At 47.7% G+C, this 15,443-nt stretch overlaps 2 protein-coding genes across 5 annotated transcripts; both read left to right on the forward strand.

The window, feature by feature from the left end:
- Nucleotides 1-665: 665 nt before the first annotated feature.
- Nucleotides 666-6,967, forward strand: Usf1 (upstream transcription factor 1). 4 transcript variants are annotated; one of them, XM_090340646.1, is made up of 11 exons: nucleotides 666-789; nucleotides 2,555-2,706; nucleotides 3,695-3,744; nucleotides 3,897-4,012; nucleotides 4,366-4,467; nucleotides 4,702-4,897; nucleotides 5,099-5,186; nucleotides 5,324-5,382; nucleotides 5,505-5,599; nucleotides 5,992-6,120; nucleotides 6,255-6,967. In XM_090340646.1, the coding sequence occupies exons 2-11, from the start codon at nucleotides 2,699-2,701 to the stop codon at nucleotides 6,342-6,344; spliced, it is 933 nt and encodes a 310-aa protein (XP_090196772.1). In that variant the 5' UTR covers nucleotides 666-789; nucleotides 2,555-2,698; the 3' UTR covers nucleotides 6,345-6,967. The 4 variants fall into 4 exon arrangements, with proteins under 4 accessions (XP_090196772.1, XP_090196775.1, XP_090196773.1 ...); XM_090340649.1 differs by having other exon boundaries at nucleotides 3,903-4,012; XM_090340647.1 differs by lacking the exon at nucleotides 666-789 and adding an exon at nucleotides 810-872.
- Nucleotides 6,968-7,124: 157 nt separating this feature from the next.
- On the forward strand, nucleotides 7,125-8,624 carry Tstd1 (thiosulfate sulfurtransferase like domain containing 1). The gene is made up of 4 exons (XM_090340651.1): nucleotides 7,125-7,336; nucleotides 7,544-7,666; nucleotides 8,199-8,361; nucleotides 8,458-8,624. The coding sequence occupies exons 1-4, from the start codon at nucleotides 7,258-7,260 to the stop codon at nucleotides 8,507-8,509; spliced, it is 417 nt and encodes a 138-aa protein (XP_090196777.1). The 5' UTR covers nucleotides 7,125-7,257; the 3' UTR covers nucleotides 8,510-8,624.
- The last annotated feature ends 6,819 nt before the right edge of the window (nucleotides 8,625-15,443 follow it).

Raw genomic sequence — 15,443 nt, forward strand, 5'->3', positions numbered from 1 at the left:
AAAACAAAGGTTCAATTAAGTAAAAATGCTTGCCAAAAACCTGGACATTTTTCACAATGAACCCCCCCCTTGTAAGCTAATATATGCTAAGTTTTTTCTTTTAAAAAAGGAAGATTGGAAATGGGATCAGGGTGTGAATGGCCCTGGAGTCTGAATACTTAGACTTCTTTATGGCTCCAAACCCATGAAGAGTATATGATCTTAAAAGAATCAAGATCCTTCTGGGGGGAAAAAAAACAAACAGACTGGAAACCCCAGGGTCTTTGGATGTGTGACCGCTGATGCTAATAACAAAGAAACACGTTCAGAACGACTAGTGCTATAATGTATCTTCATCTTCAGTTTGAAACCTTCCAAAACGATGCCCTGATCCAAGATGGCTTCCGGGTCGCCCTTCTTAAAGATGGCGCCTCCGTTCCCCGTTCCTCCCCGGGGCGCGGCTGGCTTCTCTTACTCCCTTTCTCTATCACCAAAAGGGCCCGTCCTAACACAAGATGGAAGAAGAAGTCTGTCTTTCCAGCCCCCGCTCCTGTTCGAGCTGAACTGGAGAAGTAACCTCCAGGAAAGTGTCTGTCACCTCGCAGTCTTCCAGCCAGGGTGAAGATGGAGTGAGCGGAAGTACGGCAGCTCCGAGCGCAGGCGGAGGCGGGTCCGGCCGAGGGCACTTCCGCCCCGCACCAACATGGCCCCCGTCGGCGAGTGCGCATGAGCAGCTGTCTATGGCGATTCTCCGGTCCGAAGAGCGAGAACGCAGTCGGGACTAATCGGTAGCTGAAGCGGCCTTGACGGGTGAGTGTCGGACCGGAATGGAGTCTGCACACGCCGTGAGCCATCCAGGCGCGGCCGTTTGGGTTTTGTCCCCGCTTCCCAGGGTAGGGGATGGCGGGGGGCGGCGGGGAGGAAGCCTTTGTTTTGGGGATGGGGGAGTGCCCGGCCCGCTTTGTGGGCCGGCCTGGCCGGGGGAGCCGGGGCGCTGCCCCGCGGCGGCCCGCCGCAGCCCGGGACCTCCCCTCCGGCCTCCTCTGCCGGGCAGCGGGGGCGCGGGGCCGGGCGCGGCGGCGGGGTCGCGGGCGGGCTCCGGGCTCGTGCGGCCGGCCGGCCGGGGCGCTCTGCGCTCCGCAGGGACTTACTGGTCGGTGGGCCTCCGGCGGGACCCGGGCGCCCCGGCGTCTTTCACGCTTGATTTCGAGCTCCCCTTTTGTGTCCAGACTGAAGCCAGGGCACTGGCTGGGCTCGCTGCCCTTGCCGGAGCGTGCAACACGCAACCTCCCTTCCCGGTTCCCATGTCACATTCTTAAAGCTCGGGAAACGCTTCCGGATAGCCAGCTGAGGTTTTAAAGCACGTCGTGTGACCCCGCGGCGGGGTGGCCTCGCAGGCTGCGTCCGGTTGACAGCTGTGGGCGGTAGAGCTGCCTTCGGGGCCTCGTCTTTCATGACACCCCTCCCGCCCTCCCCCTCCGGCCCTTTCTCCCTCTGCTCCCCTGCATGCAGTGGGGCCGGCCTGGATGAGCACGGAGCTGGTAATCTTAAGTGGTCCCCCAATACTGGTACCACTTCCTCCTAGGGGCTGGGATCGCCTCGCAGCGAGCGATCCTTCCTGCGGATGGTTTCACTTTTAGTTCCTTATTTTTGTTGTTGTTGTTTTCCTTGATCGCGGGCTTGTCCTCTTTTTATCCATTTAAGATTTTCTTTAGGTAGGACAGGTTTGGAGAACCTTATGTATAAAGACCTCACAAAAAGATGATTTCTTCCGGGTTTGGTTGTAGTGCTTGTTTTGGGAGGATTGGTCTGCCTATTTTTCCTCTTCTTTCTTCTATACTGTCAGGGACCTGAGGTAGGTACCTTTGTGGATGGATTTCTACCCCATTGTCTTTTCTCCTTCAGTACCATAAGCCTGGAGTTTTTCCCTTCCTCCTGAGGCTGTCACAGTTGTCATGGCAACATTTTTAGCAACTATGTTGCACTACAGGAAAGCTAGATGAATTAAAATAGAGGCTTGGCTATGATACACAGGGGTTTTAGTGTCTCTGTCAGGTGATCAGAAATCCTGTCTTATCCCAAGCAAAAGCACAAAAAGCCAAAGTTGGTGTCAGGCACAAAAGCCAAAGTCTAGGTTTTGTAGTAAGGGATGGTTTCTGAGTGCCAGTGCCCTTCAAGTTCTCGCTTCCTTGATTGGAAGCAATCTCTGGATTGCTTGCTAGACTGTATCTGAGAAGATGAAAGAAACAGTGTCCATGACCCTGAGGTTTTTTTTGATACTGGTTGTCAAACATGGGCCCTTCCTAATCCCCACGAAGCTGCTTTTATGGCAGATCATAATAACTTTACCAACAATCCGTATAGCCTTAATAATCCAGCCAAAAACTATGTTGTTTCTCAGTATAGTTATTCCCTGTCCATGAGGATTTGAAGTGATGATAGTGGACAAAGAACTATTTGTAGAGTTGCTTTTTCAGTCACTCTGGGCCTGTCCTGCAGCATCTGGACAAGAGAAGACAATTGTCCCCTATCGATGATTGTGTTCTTTTCTTGGCTATGTCTTCATGGAGTATAGGTTCTAGAACCAGGGAAACCATTCCCTAGACTTGCTGCAAACTTGGTGTTTTCTACAAGAACTTAACAACCAGGATTGTGAAACAGGAGATACGAAGACCTCCACAGAAGAACTACTTCCTTGGATGTGCCCCCTCTCAGAGAGATGAAGGGGTAAGTGAAACAGAGTAGAATATAGGATGAGAAAGTGGTGGTCTAGAGAATGCAAAGTACCTGAGAGTACCAGCTTTGGAGTCAAGCAGACCTGGATCAGGTCCCAGCTCCTTCACTTAATAGCTGTGTGATTTGTCTTCCCCATGTATAAAATGGGGAAAATATTATTAGTATTAAATAAAGTTCTGCATATTAAGCACTGATGGCTTAGTGCCCATGTACATAGTAAACACTCAGTGAATACTAATTGTTGCAGTCTAACCCAACCCAACATCTGTTTGGAGCCAAACTGGACCCATGACTTCTAACATTTTTTTTTAATTTTTTTTATTGTAATTAGTAAAAGGGTTACATGATGTTTGCCAGATAGAAGGTGCATTAATTCACATACATTGATACCCTTTCACATGTCTTGGTACCCATTTCCCTCCCCCCCCACACCCCCCACTCACATTTTTTTTTCCTTTCTTTCTTTCTTTGTTTCTTTGTTTCTTTCTTTCTTTCTTTCTTTCTTTTCTTTTCTTTCTTTCTTTCTTTCCCTCCCTTCCTTCTCTCCTTCCTTCCTTCCTTCCTTCCTTCCTTCCTTCCTTCTTTCTTTCTGCCAGTCCTGGGCTTGACCTCAGGGCCTGAACACTGTTCTTGGGCTTTCTAAGGCCAGAGCTCTACCATTTGAGCCACAGCACCATTTCTGGCTTTTTTTTCTATGTATGTGGTACCAAGGAATTGAACCTGGGCCTTTATGGATGCTAGGCAAGCATTCTACCACTAGGCCAAACTCCTGGCCCCTTAACTCACATTTTCTTTTGCCTTTTTTAAATTTAATATTTTAATTAGCCCACAGTAGTTGAACAGAGGGGAATTTAATTGTTGCATTATTTCCACCCATGCTTACAATGTGTTCTAATCAGCCTCCCATCTATTCCTCCATTCCTCTCCCTCCCCCCCCTTTATTTTATTTTATTTATTTATTTTTTGGGGTCACAAACAGGCAGCAGAAAACAACCGAAACAGAAGAGGGGACAGTGCAGATTCAGGAAGGTGAGTATTGAAACTAGGACCAAAACCATGAACCCATTATGGCTTCCCTCCTTCACCAGTCCATCTACTCTGCATCATGCTTCTAAATGACATGCAAGTGAAATCGAGGTGAAAGGCAGTGGAGTCACAGGGCTTTCTGTGGTTCTTTGAAGGTGCAGTGGCTACTGGGGAAGACCCAACCAGTGTAGCTATCGCTAGTATCCAGTCAGCTGCCACCTTCCCTGACCCCAACGTCAAGTACGTCTTCCGAACTGAGAATGGGGGCCAGGTAAGGGAGGGGGCCAGGTGGCTGCAGCTGTTAACCTGGGGTTGGGATTGAGGGAGGTATTTGACCACGTCTTGGGGAAGATCTGGCTTGGAGGATGAGGTTAAAATGTGGACTCTTGGGTGGAGAGGGGGAGAGACTGGTGGGGTATAGGTGTATACCTGAAGCCTCAGTATGGGGAGGGAAGGGGGAGTGGTTGAATCTGTGTCTCTGAAGGTCTGAAGGACTTCTATTTGGGGACTCAATTCAAGTGAACCAGTGAGTGTCCCTAGAATTCCCAGCATTTATTCTTTTCTTCTGTCTTTCCCTGCCTCCTCCCACCCCCGCCCCCCCGGCCCTTTCCTGTCTGCTTCTAGGTGATGTACAGGGTGATCCAGGTTTCTGAGGGGCAGCTGGATGGCCAGACTGAGGGCACTGGTGCCATCAGTGGCTACCCTGCCACTCAGTCCATGACTCAGGTACCAGGGTATGGTGGGGAAGAGACTAGAGCTCGGAGCTCTGAGCACTGAGAGGAAGGGGGGTAAAACTAGAAGTGGCAAGGCCTCTTCGGCTTCCTTGAACCACAGCACTAGGCTTTCTCTTTCTGGAAGTTTTTCCTTTCCTCCTCTTCCTGGAAGTTTCTCCTTTCTCCTTTCCTGCAGAGTAGAACCAAGGGAAGAAGTATCTGACTTGTTTTCTGTTCCCCTTCCCAGGCGGTGATCCAGGGTGCGTTCACCAGTGATGATGCAGTTGACACAGAGGGCTCAGCTGCTGAGACGCACTATACTTACTTCCCCAGCACTGCAGTGGGAGATGGGGCAGGGGGCGCCACATCTGGGAGTACAGCTGCTGTTGTTACTACCCAGGGCTCAGAGGCCCTCCTGGGGCAGGCAACTCCTCCCAGCACTGGTGAGCCATTGCATGAGGATGCTAGCTGGAGGGACTGTGGGACATGGCTCGAGGCCATGCTCACATGACCCTTAGTGATTGCTAAGATCTGAGGATGCCCTATTAGCAGGAGGGAGGAGCGTCTTTTCAGTGAAGGGTCCCAGGGTCTTGGTGAGGTTTCTAGCCCCCAGTCATGACAGAACCCACTCCACATATTCACAGGTCAGTTCTTTGTGATGATGTCACCACAAGAAGTATTGCAGGGAGGGAGCCAGCGCTCAATTGCCCCCAGGACCCACCCTTATTCCCCGTGAGTGACCCTTGTTTTTTTCTCACTTACCATGAGTGATCTTAATACCTGCTGAATCTTAGGTCATTCCTCAACCTAAACTCCAGTTTTACTTTTTGAACTTTCTTCACCCTGGCTACCCTGGACTCTGTTGTCAGGAAATCCGAGGCTCCCCGGACAACTCGGGATGAGAAACGCAGAGCTCAGCATAATGAAGGTAAATGCTATGCAGATGTAAAGCCAGAAGCTGTCTAGTAGGTTTGGTGACAGCAGTGATAGGGAGGGAAGAAGCATGTGTTTTCATTGAGTCACCTTGTCTGTCCTCTACTTTGCCCACAGTGGAGAGACGCCGCCGAGATAAAATCAACAACTGGATTGTGCAACTGTCCAAGATCATCCCAGACTGCTCTATGGAGAGCACCAAGTCTGGCCAGGTCATGGAAAGACCCTGGTAGTGGGCAGGAGGCCTGAATTTTGTCTCCTGGTATTGGTTCCAAAAATGGTAGAGAGTGGGATCATTTGTGGTAGTCTTTTCACCTCTCTCTCTCTCTCTCTCTCTCCCCCCTACTTCCCTCTCTACCTCCTTCCCCCCCTCTCTGGGAGGATTGTGGTACTGGGGTTTGAGCTCCAGGATTTATCTTGCTAGACAACTTGATCACTTGAGACACTCCCCAGTCTTTTTGTCTCTTTCTGAGGTTCCCATATTTTGGGGCGATGTTACCTCACCATCTAGAAGGGAAATGAGATCTAAAGTTGTGCATGTACTTTTGGAGAGCAAGCTCGATATCTTACAGCCTAGTACTTATTATGTTGATTTTGCTTACAGAGTAAAGGTGGAATTCTGTCCAAAGCCTGTGATTATATTCAGGAGCTTCGGCAGAGTAACCATCGGTTGTCTGAAGAACTGCAAGGGCTAGATCAACTGCAGCTAGACAATGATGTCCTTCGACAGCAGGTCAGATGTTTAACCCAGTACAGGCCCCTGGCCAGCCCTATGTCCACTGACACATTTTGGGACTCTGTAGAGAGCACCTCCCTCACCATTTCCTCCTTACTAGTGAATGTGACTAAACCTCCTTCTTTCATCAGGTGGAAGATCTTAAAAACAAGAATCTGCTGCTCCGAGCTCAGCTGCGGCACCATGGATTAGAGGTCGTCATCAAGAATGACAGCAACTAACTGGGGACTCAGGGTCTTTGGGCCAGAGAACTGCAGATAGCCTCTAGCAGAGGACTGCGGGAGTCAGAGGCATGTGTTTGAACCAAGGCCCTGTGGCGTGGCAGCCTACCGTGGTGTGACACAGTATGGACATGCACCTCCAGCCTTGCCTATGCTATCATGCAGTCCCTGGGCTCTGTGTTCCTCTGGCACAATGCACAGGCTTGTCTGCACGGACTTGTCTCCCTGATGGATACTGGGCACACTAAAGTGGGGGCCTGCCCTGTGCTGTATAGAGTGCCCAGCAGAGAGGTCTGTTGACAGGTGATATTCTGGCTTGCCCCAGGACTCTGGCGCTTCCATTGATTCTTCCTTTTGCTGGGGCATGAAGTTCAGATTGCATCTGAGGGCTCTGGGGAGCAGACTTAATCAAGAAGTGGGGGAAGGATGCTTAGCAGTGGCCGCTGTTCTGTGAAGAGGAGTTGGGCAAGCCAACAGCTGAGGCCTATGCAGGAGTCTCTGAAGCCAGGGAGAAGAACAGGCAGGGCCCACTTGGGGCCTTTCCCCTCTGGGGGGCGGGGCTCTTTTTTTCTTTCTTCCTTTATCTTTTTTTTTTTTTTTTAAAGTAAAATTGTTCCAAGCCATGTTGTCTTGGTTTTTCTTCCTTTTGTGTGTTGGGTTGAAAGGGAGAAGGCACATTACCCTTTGACCAATAGAGCCAACCCAAGGGTGGGGCGCTGCTCCTGTACTCATTACCCCGCCTGCCCGCATCTGTGCCAAACCAGGGTGTTGTTTCCGGCCCACAGGGAGCAATCCTAAGGTTTTGGTCTGTGCACTGGTGTTAGAAACTTAATCAACAGGGGCTGTGGGGTGGTGGGGAGGCGGTGCCTTTGCTTCCGGTTCCGGTCTAAAGTATAGGGAGGGCAGGTGCTAGATGCTGCAGGCGCTGAGGGGGCCCGTGGGCTCCTCATTCCCGAGACTCCTTAAGATTGCTGTGCGCACCATGACTGGAGGTACCTGATAGAGACCTGGGACGTGGTCCTGGGCTGCTTGTAGCTCTCGGAGGGGTGAGAGCGGGCTGTGTGGAGGGAGGAGCAGAGAGGCGTGGTTGAGGTGCTCTTAACCAACGCTGCCCGAACTGGAGCGCTGCCAGGGAAGGGGCACTGTGGCAGCGGGGCCTCCTAGACCCCCTCCCCTGAAGGCTTTTGTGCCCTATCCAGTGCCCACAGTCTCGCTCGCTGAGCTTCGTTCACTCCTGGCCTTGGGCAGGGCCCGGCTCATCGACGTGAGATCTCGGGAGGAAGCAGCCGCTGGGACCATACCAGGCGCGCTCAACATCCCTGGTATGAGATCAAAAGCAACCTCCAGCCACCGGGGCTCGAGCAGTCCACGTGGACTTCGCTAGTGGGACGGCCCTTAGGATGGATGGCGGCCCTTAGGATGGATGGCGGTGTGGGGAAGGCACCGGTCACCCTTTGTTATTCACTTTCCCTGCAGCCAGCCCTCAGCTTTCCTAGGAAAGGACTGCTGACAGGCTTTAGCAGCAGAACTGGCCTGTCCAGTTTGAGGGGAAGCAGGTGGTGAGGAGAGGGACAGCCTTGCAAAAGTTTATGCTTCACCCTGGGAGTTAGATGCCCTGGTTTGTATCCTTTGTCCTCTCTCCTCTGGACTCAGGAAGTGGCTCCCATTATTTGGCTGACTTCCTGCATAAGCAGGCTGCTTGTCTGAAAGGCTGGGGTGGGTGTGGGAGGTGGTCACCTAATCCTCTTTGGGGGCCCCTTAGAGATTTGTTCCACCATCAGGACACAGTTCTTTGGGGCCCAACTTCTGAGCCTGAGTGCCCCACAACTGGCTTTCCATTGTATCCTCTCTCAGTATCTGAGCTGGAAACTGCCCTAAAGATGGACCCCGCTACTTTCCAGTCTTTGTACTCAGAGGAGAAGCCCAAGTTGGAAGATGAGAATCTTGTTTTCTTCTGCCAGATGGGCAAGCGGGGCTTCCAGGCCACGCAGCTGGCCAGGGACCTTGGATACACAGGGTATGAGCAGCCTTACTAGCTGGGAAATGATTAAAGATTGCCTACTGGACCTATCTGTTTCTCACCACCTTCCATCTCCCCTCTTTTTCTCCATAGGGCTCGAAACTATGCTGGGGCCTATAAAGAATGGTTGGAGACTATTAGGTAGAAGGTGACTTGCTGTTTGTCCCTGTCTCCCATAGCCACCTTAACTACATTTGATGGAAGGGCTGACCTGTTGAATTAAGCAGTTCCTTACAGTGTCTTGCACATACAAAGATCAAATAAAGAGCATTTAATTAAAATATTGGAAGCCCTTCATTTGTCAGGTGGCTCAAAAATGTTGCTAATGACAATCTAAACCTTTTTGGATCTATTTATCCTTCCAGTATTCATTTCTCTCTCTTCCCCATTCTAGCAATTTCCTGAGCAACCACAATTGCCTTCTAGAAAGATTTCCTGCCCAGTATATAAAGCAGAAGCGCTGGAAAGGTTTAAAAAAAAAAAAGCTTGGACCTGGGTGACGGTAGCATGTAGTCCCAGGTACTTGGGAAACTGAAACAGGGTTGTGAGGATGTCTTGAGGCTTAGGACCCAGAACTGGAAGTGAGGATTGGGGAAAGCCTTGGCATCTATGATTTTATGGGCTTCTCCAGTGGTTTTAATATGCAGTCAGAAGCAAGAAAAAGAGGTCAGCAAACCAGACCCAGCTGTGTCAGAACGTTTATATGCTGTTCATGGCTGCTTTTGTGCAGAAATGGCAGATTTGGGACAGGTTGTATGCCCTTGAGACACTAAAGTTTCTACTCGCTGACTATTTTATTATTATTATTATTATTATTATTATTATTATTTTGACCAGTCATGGGACATGAACTGAGCTCTTTTGCTCAAGGCTAGCACTATACCACTTTGAGCCAAAGTGCCACTTCAACTGACTCTTCACAGAAAAAGATGGTTGTTTATTGTCTGGCCTGAAGGCTGTATAGAGCTCAAGAAAGCCTTTGGTACTTGACTGAATAGATAGGATTCTTCTTCTTCTTTTTTTGGGGGGGGGGTCATGGAATTTGAACTCTGGGCCTGGGTGCTGTCCCTGAGCTCTTCAGCTCAAAGCTACTGCTCTACCCCTTGGCCTGGGTGTTGTCCCTGAGCTCTTTAGCTCAAGGCTACTGCCCTACCCTTTGAGCCACAGCCACTTCCAGTTTTCTGGTGATTAATTGGAGATAAGAGTCTCATGGTCTTTAGTGCCTGGGCTTACTTTGAACCTCCACCCTCAGATCTCAGCCTCCTGAGTAGCTAGGATTGCAGACTTGAGCCACCACGCCCAGCTTAGACATGATTCTTGTAAGCTACTCATTGGCTGTTCATGGAAGTTTGTCTGTATTGATAAATTCAATATGGCCCTTGAATGATGTTATAAATAACCAACTTTCCTTGTCAGAAAAAGAAAAGTTCCCATCCCTGTTCTAGATGACCTACAACTCCTCACCCCTACTTTTACCTTTCCTGCACTCTGTCACTGAGTTGACATGAAAAGGCAACTCCAGACTTGTAGGTAAGGAGACTAAAGATGCCTAAGCCATGTGGATTGCATGTGTGAGGAGTCTTCCTGTACACCTGAACAGGTCTGTGTTTTTGTCAATGCTTGTCTGATTCTATACTCTATTTAACAAAATTTAGTTAGGAAAAACAGAGAGCGAGAGGACATTGTCCAAAAGGAAACATACTCATTATCTGACACAGGAAACAGTAACCCTTCTATATATTATCTTTATAATAACAATCACAAAGACTGAATGAGAGAATTAGAGCTAGCCAGGCACCAGTGGTTCAGACCTGTAATCCTAGATACTCAGGAGGGCAAGATCTAAGGATCAAGGTTTAGAGCCAGCTAGAACAGGAAAGTCAGTTAGACTCTTACCTCCAATTAACCACCAAAGAACCAGAAGTGGAGCTGTGGCTCAAGTGGTGGAATGCTAGCCTTAAAGAGTAAAAAAGGACAGAGATGGTACCCAGGCCCTGAGTTCAAGCCTTAGGACACATACACATGGGCTAAGAGATGTAGCTCAGTGGTAACTGCCTACCATGCTTGAGGTTCTGCTTTGACCCCAAGTGCCACTAAATATTAAATGTAAAAAGGGCCAGGCTCCATGGCTCATGCCTATAATTCTAGCTACTCAGGAGGCTGAGATCTGAGGATCACTGTTTAAAGCCATGCTGGGCACTGAACACTCCAATTAACCACTAGAAAATCATAAGTGGCGCTGTGGCTCAAGGGGTACATTGGTAGCCTTGTGCTGAAGAGCTCAGGGACAATGTCCAGGCCCAGGGGTAGGGCGGTAGCCTTGAGCTGTGGAGTTCAGGGACAGAGCCCAGGCCCAGAATTCAAGCCCCAAGAATGACAAAAATAAATAAAATAAAAATAAAGTAAAAAGGGCTAGACATGGCTCGTGCCTATAATCTCAGCTTGTGAGGAGGTAGAGATACAGGCTGGGATGTAGCTCAGTGACAAAGCTCTTACCTAGCAAGTGGAATGTCCTGGGTTCAATCCCCAGTAGAAGAAAAAAAAAAAGAAAGAAAGATCACAATGCATGGCTGGTTTGGTCAAGATCGAGAGACACGTTCTGAAAAACAAGATGAAAGCAAGAAGTTCTAGTCGCATGACTCCAATGACAGACTACTTGCCTAGTAAACTTGAGGCCCTGAATTAAAGCCCTAGTACCACGCACTCACCCAAACAAACAAATACTATTGAAGATAAATGTACAAAGCTAATACGACATAGCAAGATTCTGTCTCAAAATAATAAATATATTTTAAAAGAAATATCTTCCTTTCCTCTAGCATGGTGTATACCCTTGAGACCTTCTGAATGATTTGTTAGGAGTTTTCATCTCCCCTGCCCCAAATATGAAGTTTAAAGTCAGAGCTCTTGCTTGGGAGGCAAGGGCATAAAGTTTAATTTTTTTTTTTTTTTGACAGTCCTGGGGTTTTGAACTTGGGGCCTGGGCACTGTCCTTGGGCATTCTCAAGGCTAGTGCTCTACCACTAGAGCCCCAGTACCACTTCCAGTTTTTTCTGTGTACGTGGTACTGAGGAATCAAACCCAGGTCTCCATGCATGCTAGGCAGGCACTCTGTCACTAGGCCAGGCTCCCAGCCAAGTTTAATTTTTTTTTTTGCCACTCGTGGGCTTCAGCTCAGGGCCTGAGCTCTGTCCTTGGACTTTCTCAAGGTTAGAGCTCTACCACTTGAGCCTCAGCACCATTTTTGGCTTTTTTCTATGTATGTGGTACCGAGGAATTGAACCCAGGTCTTCGTGCATGCCAGGCAAGCACTCTACCACTAGGCCAAACTCTCGGCCCCCCAAGTTTAATTTTTAACAAATTTATTTCTTCTGACTGTAGTGGCAGAAACCTGGAATCATAGAACTCCAGAGGCTAGGACAGGAGAATTTTGAGGTCAAGGCCACCCATGAATACATAGTGAAATGGCTCAAGAAAACTAAAAACAAACACAATTTTTTTATTCTGTTATCTGGGAAAGAGAATATTAGGTCAGATATTGATCCAATTTCTGACTTTTCAAGTACATCAACAAGTTTTTTTTTTTTTTAAAGCATTTCTTGCATTTTTTTTTTTTTGGCTTTTTCTCTCTGTCTTCTAAGGCTGCAAATAGCTATCCTCCTGGCAGCCATCGTCCAGCCTTTATCTCTGTGAACTCTTCCACTCACCTAGGGGTCTCCAGCTTCTCAGTCTCATTGGGCGCCAGTGGGTCATGTATATAATCCTAGCTGCTTAAGATGCTGAGATCTGAAGATCTCAGTTTAAAGCCAGCCCAAGCAGACAAGTCTATGAGACTCTTAGCTCCAGTTAACCAGCAGAGGTTATGGTTCAAGTGGTAGAGTGCCAGCCATGAGTGGAAAAAGCTGAATAAGACTGCATGGCCCTGAATTCAAGTGCCAGTAGTGGCTCAAAAAAGAAAACAGGGGGGCCAGGAGTTTGGCCTCGTGGTTAAAGTGCTTGCCTAGCATGCATGAAGACCCGGGTTTGATTCCTTGGTACCACATACATAGAAAAAAGCCAGAAGTGGTGCTGAGGCTCAAGTGGTAGAGCTCTAGCCTTGAGAAAGTCCAAGGACATTGCTCAGGCCCTGAGCTCAAGCCCAGGACTGGCAAAAAAAAAAAAAGAAAAAGAAAAAGAAAACAGGCTCACACCTGTAATCCTAGCTACTCAGGAGGCTGAGGTTTGAGGATTGCGGTTCAAAGCCAAGAATGTGAGACTCTTATCTCTAATTAACTACTAGAAAATGGGAAATGGGGCTGTGGCTCAAGGGGTAGGGCAGTAGCCTTGAGCTGAAGGGCTCAGGGACAGAGCCCAGGCCCAGAATTCAAGCCCCTCAACACAAAATAAAAACAAACCAACAAAAACAAAAAGTGTATGCTTGTATACACACATACATAATATATATATATACATATATATACATATACATGTGTGTATGCATATATATGCCATTCTAGTGTTTTATACTCTTCATTGGTCTTCACTATATACTATAGTATTAATGAGGCATAGTTTACCTACAGTAATATATACAATTCTGGTGCTTAATTGATTGAGGTTTTTTTTTTTTTGTCAGTCCTGGGGCTTGAACTCGGGGCCTGGGCACTGTTCTTGGGCACTTAGGCTCAAGGCTAGTGTTCTGCCACTTGAGCCACAGCCCCACTTGCAGCTTTTTCTGTGCATGTGTTACCAAGGAATTGAACCTAGGGCTTTCTGTATCCTAGGCAAGCACTCTACTACTTGACTACACTCGCAGCCCTTCACTGAGTTTTTATTTGTTTATTTTGTTTGTTAAGACAGGGCTTGAACTGAAGGCCTGGGCATTGTGCTTGGGCTTTCTCAAGGCTAGCACTCTATCAGTTGAGCCACAGCACCACTTCTGGTTTTCTGTGTATTTGGTACTGAGGAACCGAACCCAGGTCTTCGTGTATGCTAGGCATGCACTCTACTGCTAGGCCAAACTCCCAGCTCCTAACACGGGGTCTTGCTATGTAGGCCAAATTTAATTCCAATGTGATCCTCCTGCCTCAGTCTCTCAAGAGTACTAGGATTACTGGTATGTGCCACCATGGGCATGGCTTTAACTCAAAATTTTGAGAATGCATATTTGTTACCACTTCCTTAAACAACAAGGCCTAATACAAACACCTAAGTGATTTTCCTTTCCTCACTGTAATCCTATTATTATTATTATTATTGTGGGCGGGGTCTTACTATGTAGCACTGGCTGGCTAAAATTACCTCTTGCCTTAGCACCCTAATACTCCACTAGACTCATGTTCAAATTCTTTTTTCTAGGTGCTCTTTGCTACTCCCTTTCCTTTCTTTTTCCTTCAGCTCAAGGCTACCTCCCTACCCTTGAGCCACAGCACCACTTCTGGTTTTGTAGTAGTTAATTGGAGATAAGAGTCTCATGGACTTTAGTGTCGGGGCTGGCTTTGAACCTCAACCCTCAGATCTCAGCCTCCTGAGTAGTTAGGATTACAGACGTGAGCCACCAGGCCCTGCTCCCTTCCTTTAAAACAAATAATTTTATTATTAAGGTATGACACAGAGGGGCTACCATTTTATGCCAGGTAATGAATGTATTTCCTTTTTTAGACAATGCACCCCTCCTCTACTTTCCCCTAGTTTTCCCTTTCTGAGCAAACACTTTTTGTTTACTTGCTTGTTTGTTTTGAATGGGTCTCACTACTAAGAAAGGCCTCAAACTCATGATCTCCTCTCTGGAGATCACAGAGGTGCACAACTACACTGGCTTCTAGGCCTCCACTTTCTATCTTCCACGAACAAAACTTAATTTTCTAGCCCCCTTCCTGACCTGTCAACATCGCCTTTTGCTTCTTCCAGCTTTACAGAAGAGGGTGAGAGAATCCTAGAACCTGACCCACAACATAACCGTGCCCTCCAAGCATTGTTGACAGAACATTCTCCTTTCTCCCTCATTAACTATTTGGTTCATAATCTCCACTAGTGGTTCCAATCCATTACCTCGCCCGTAAAAGTTTTTTCCCTTTCCTCATAGGTACTACAGCAGGCATGGCTTACTTACCTTGCCTTTCTTTCCATTTGGAGTTAGACTCCCCCCTCTCACTCTATTGTATTTACCCCAGGTTGGTGTTTACCATGTATAGTAAACATGTCTGTTACATTAATATCTCCCAACTGACTGTGACTGACTTAAAGGCAGAAACCACTTTTCAATTTCTCACTGCCAGTCCCTTGAACATGACTTCTCAGTAGGTGTACACTGGGCCACACTAGCCTTCTGACCTTCAGAATCTTCCAGCCTTTCCAAAGCACTGCTGCCAGCCCAGTCTTAAAAATAACATTTTTATCTTATCGGTCAGAGTTGATCATTTACAATAGGTCCTTGTTACCCAGTGGCTGATGTGCAGGTCTCAGCCGGGCCATTTGAACAATCTAGATTTGGTGTTAGCTACAGTGCTTTGCACTCTTCCCTTCCATGCCTGCTACCCTCAGGCGGGTCTCCTTGTGTCTTTACTCCTTTCTGTGGAAAGGAAACTCTATTCCTTTCTGACCTAAGGCCTTCATTCATCATTTCCTCTGCTTGGGAAGCTTCCAGTTCTTTATACCCTCTAAATTTCACAAGAATTGCAAGAATGTATTTGGCAGGAGATTTGCTGTTCTCTTTGAGAGGATTTTTAGATTCAAGGAGAAGGGAGAAAAAAATAGCAGATAAAATTATATAACTGGATTCCATGAAGGACTTAAGATACACAACCCTGACTAAAGCACACACATCTATTGTAGAACTTATTCTACTCTATTATAATTTGCAGTCCACTTTAGAATGAGTTGGGCATGATGGCATATACTTGCAAGCCCAGGATTTGGGAGGCTGAAGCATGAGTGTGTGTGTGTGTGGTAAGAGAGAAAGATCCTGGGGCTTGAACTTAGGACCTGGCTACTGTCCCTGAGCTTCTTTTAGTCAATGCTAATGTTCTACCATCTGAGTCACAGCTCCACTTCTAGCTTTTTTTGTGGTTTATTGCAAGAGTTCCTGCCTAGGCTGGCTT

This window comes from Megascapheus bottae, chromosome 10, assembly GCF_031878675.1.
Source record: "Megascapheus bottae isolate mThoBot1 chromosome 10, mThoBot2.hap1, whole genome shotgun sequence".
In the NCBI taxonomy this organism is placed as follows: domain Eukaryota; kingdom Metazoa; phylum Chordata; class Mammalia; order Rodentia; family Geomyidae; genus Megascapheus; species Megascapheus bottae.

Bases quoted from the DNA above. Each gene is read 5' to 3' on its own strand.
- Usf1 (XM_090340646.1), top strand. The intron at 4,898-5,098 runs GTGAGCCATTGC...ACATATTCACAG, and splicing joins GGCAACTCCTCCCAGCACTG to GTCAGTTCTTTGTGATGATG. The intron at 6,121-6,254 runs GTCAGATGTTTA...TTCTTTCATCAG, and splicing joins ATGATGTCCTTCGACAGCAG to GTGGAAGATCTTAAAAACAA.
- Tstd1 (XM_090340651.1), top strand. From the start codon at position 7,258: ATGCTGCAGGCGCTGAGGGGGCCCGTGGGCTCCTCATTCCCGAGACTC. The intron at 7,337-7,543 runs GTACCTGATAGA...TGCCCTATCCAG, and splicing joins TGTGCGCACCATGACTGGAG to TGCCCACAGTCTCGCTCGCT. The intron at 8,362-8,457 runs GTATGAGCAGCC...TTTTCTCCATAG, and splicing joins AGGGACCTTGGATACACAGG to GGCTCGAAACTATGCTGGGG.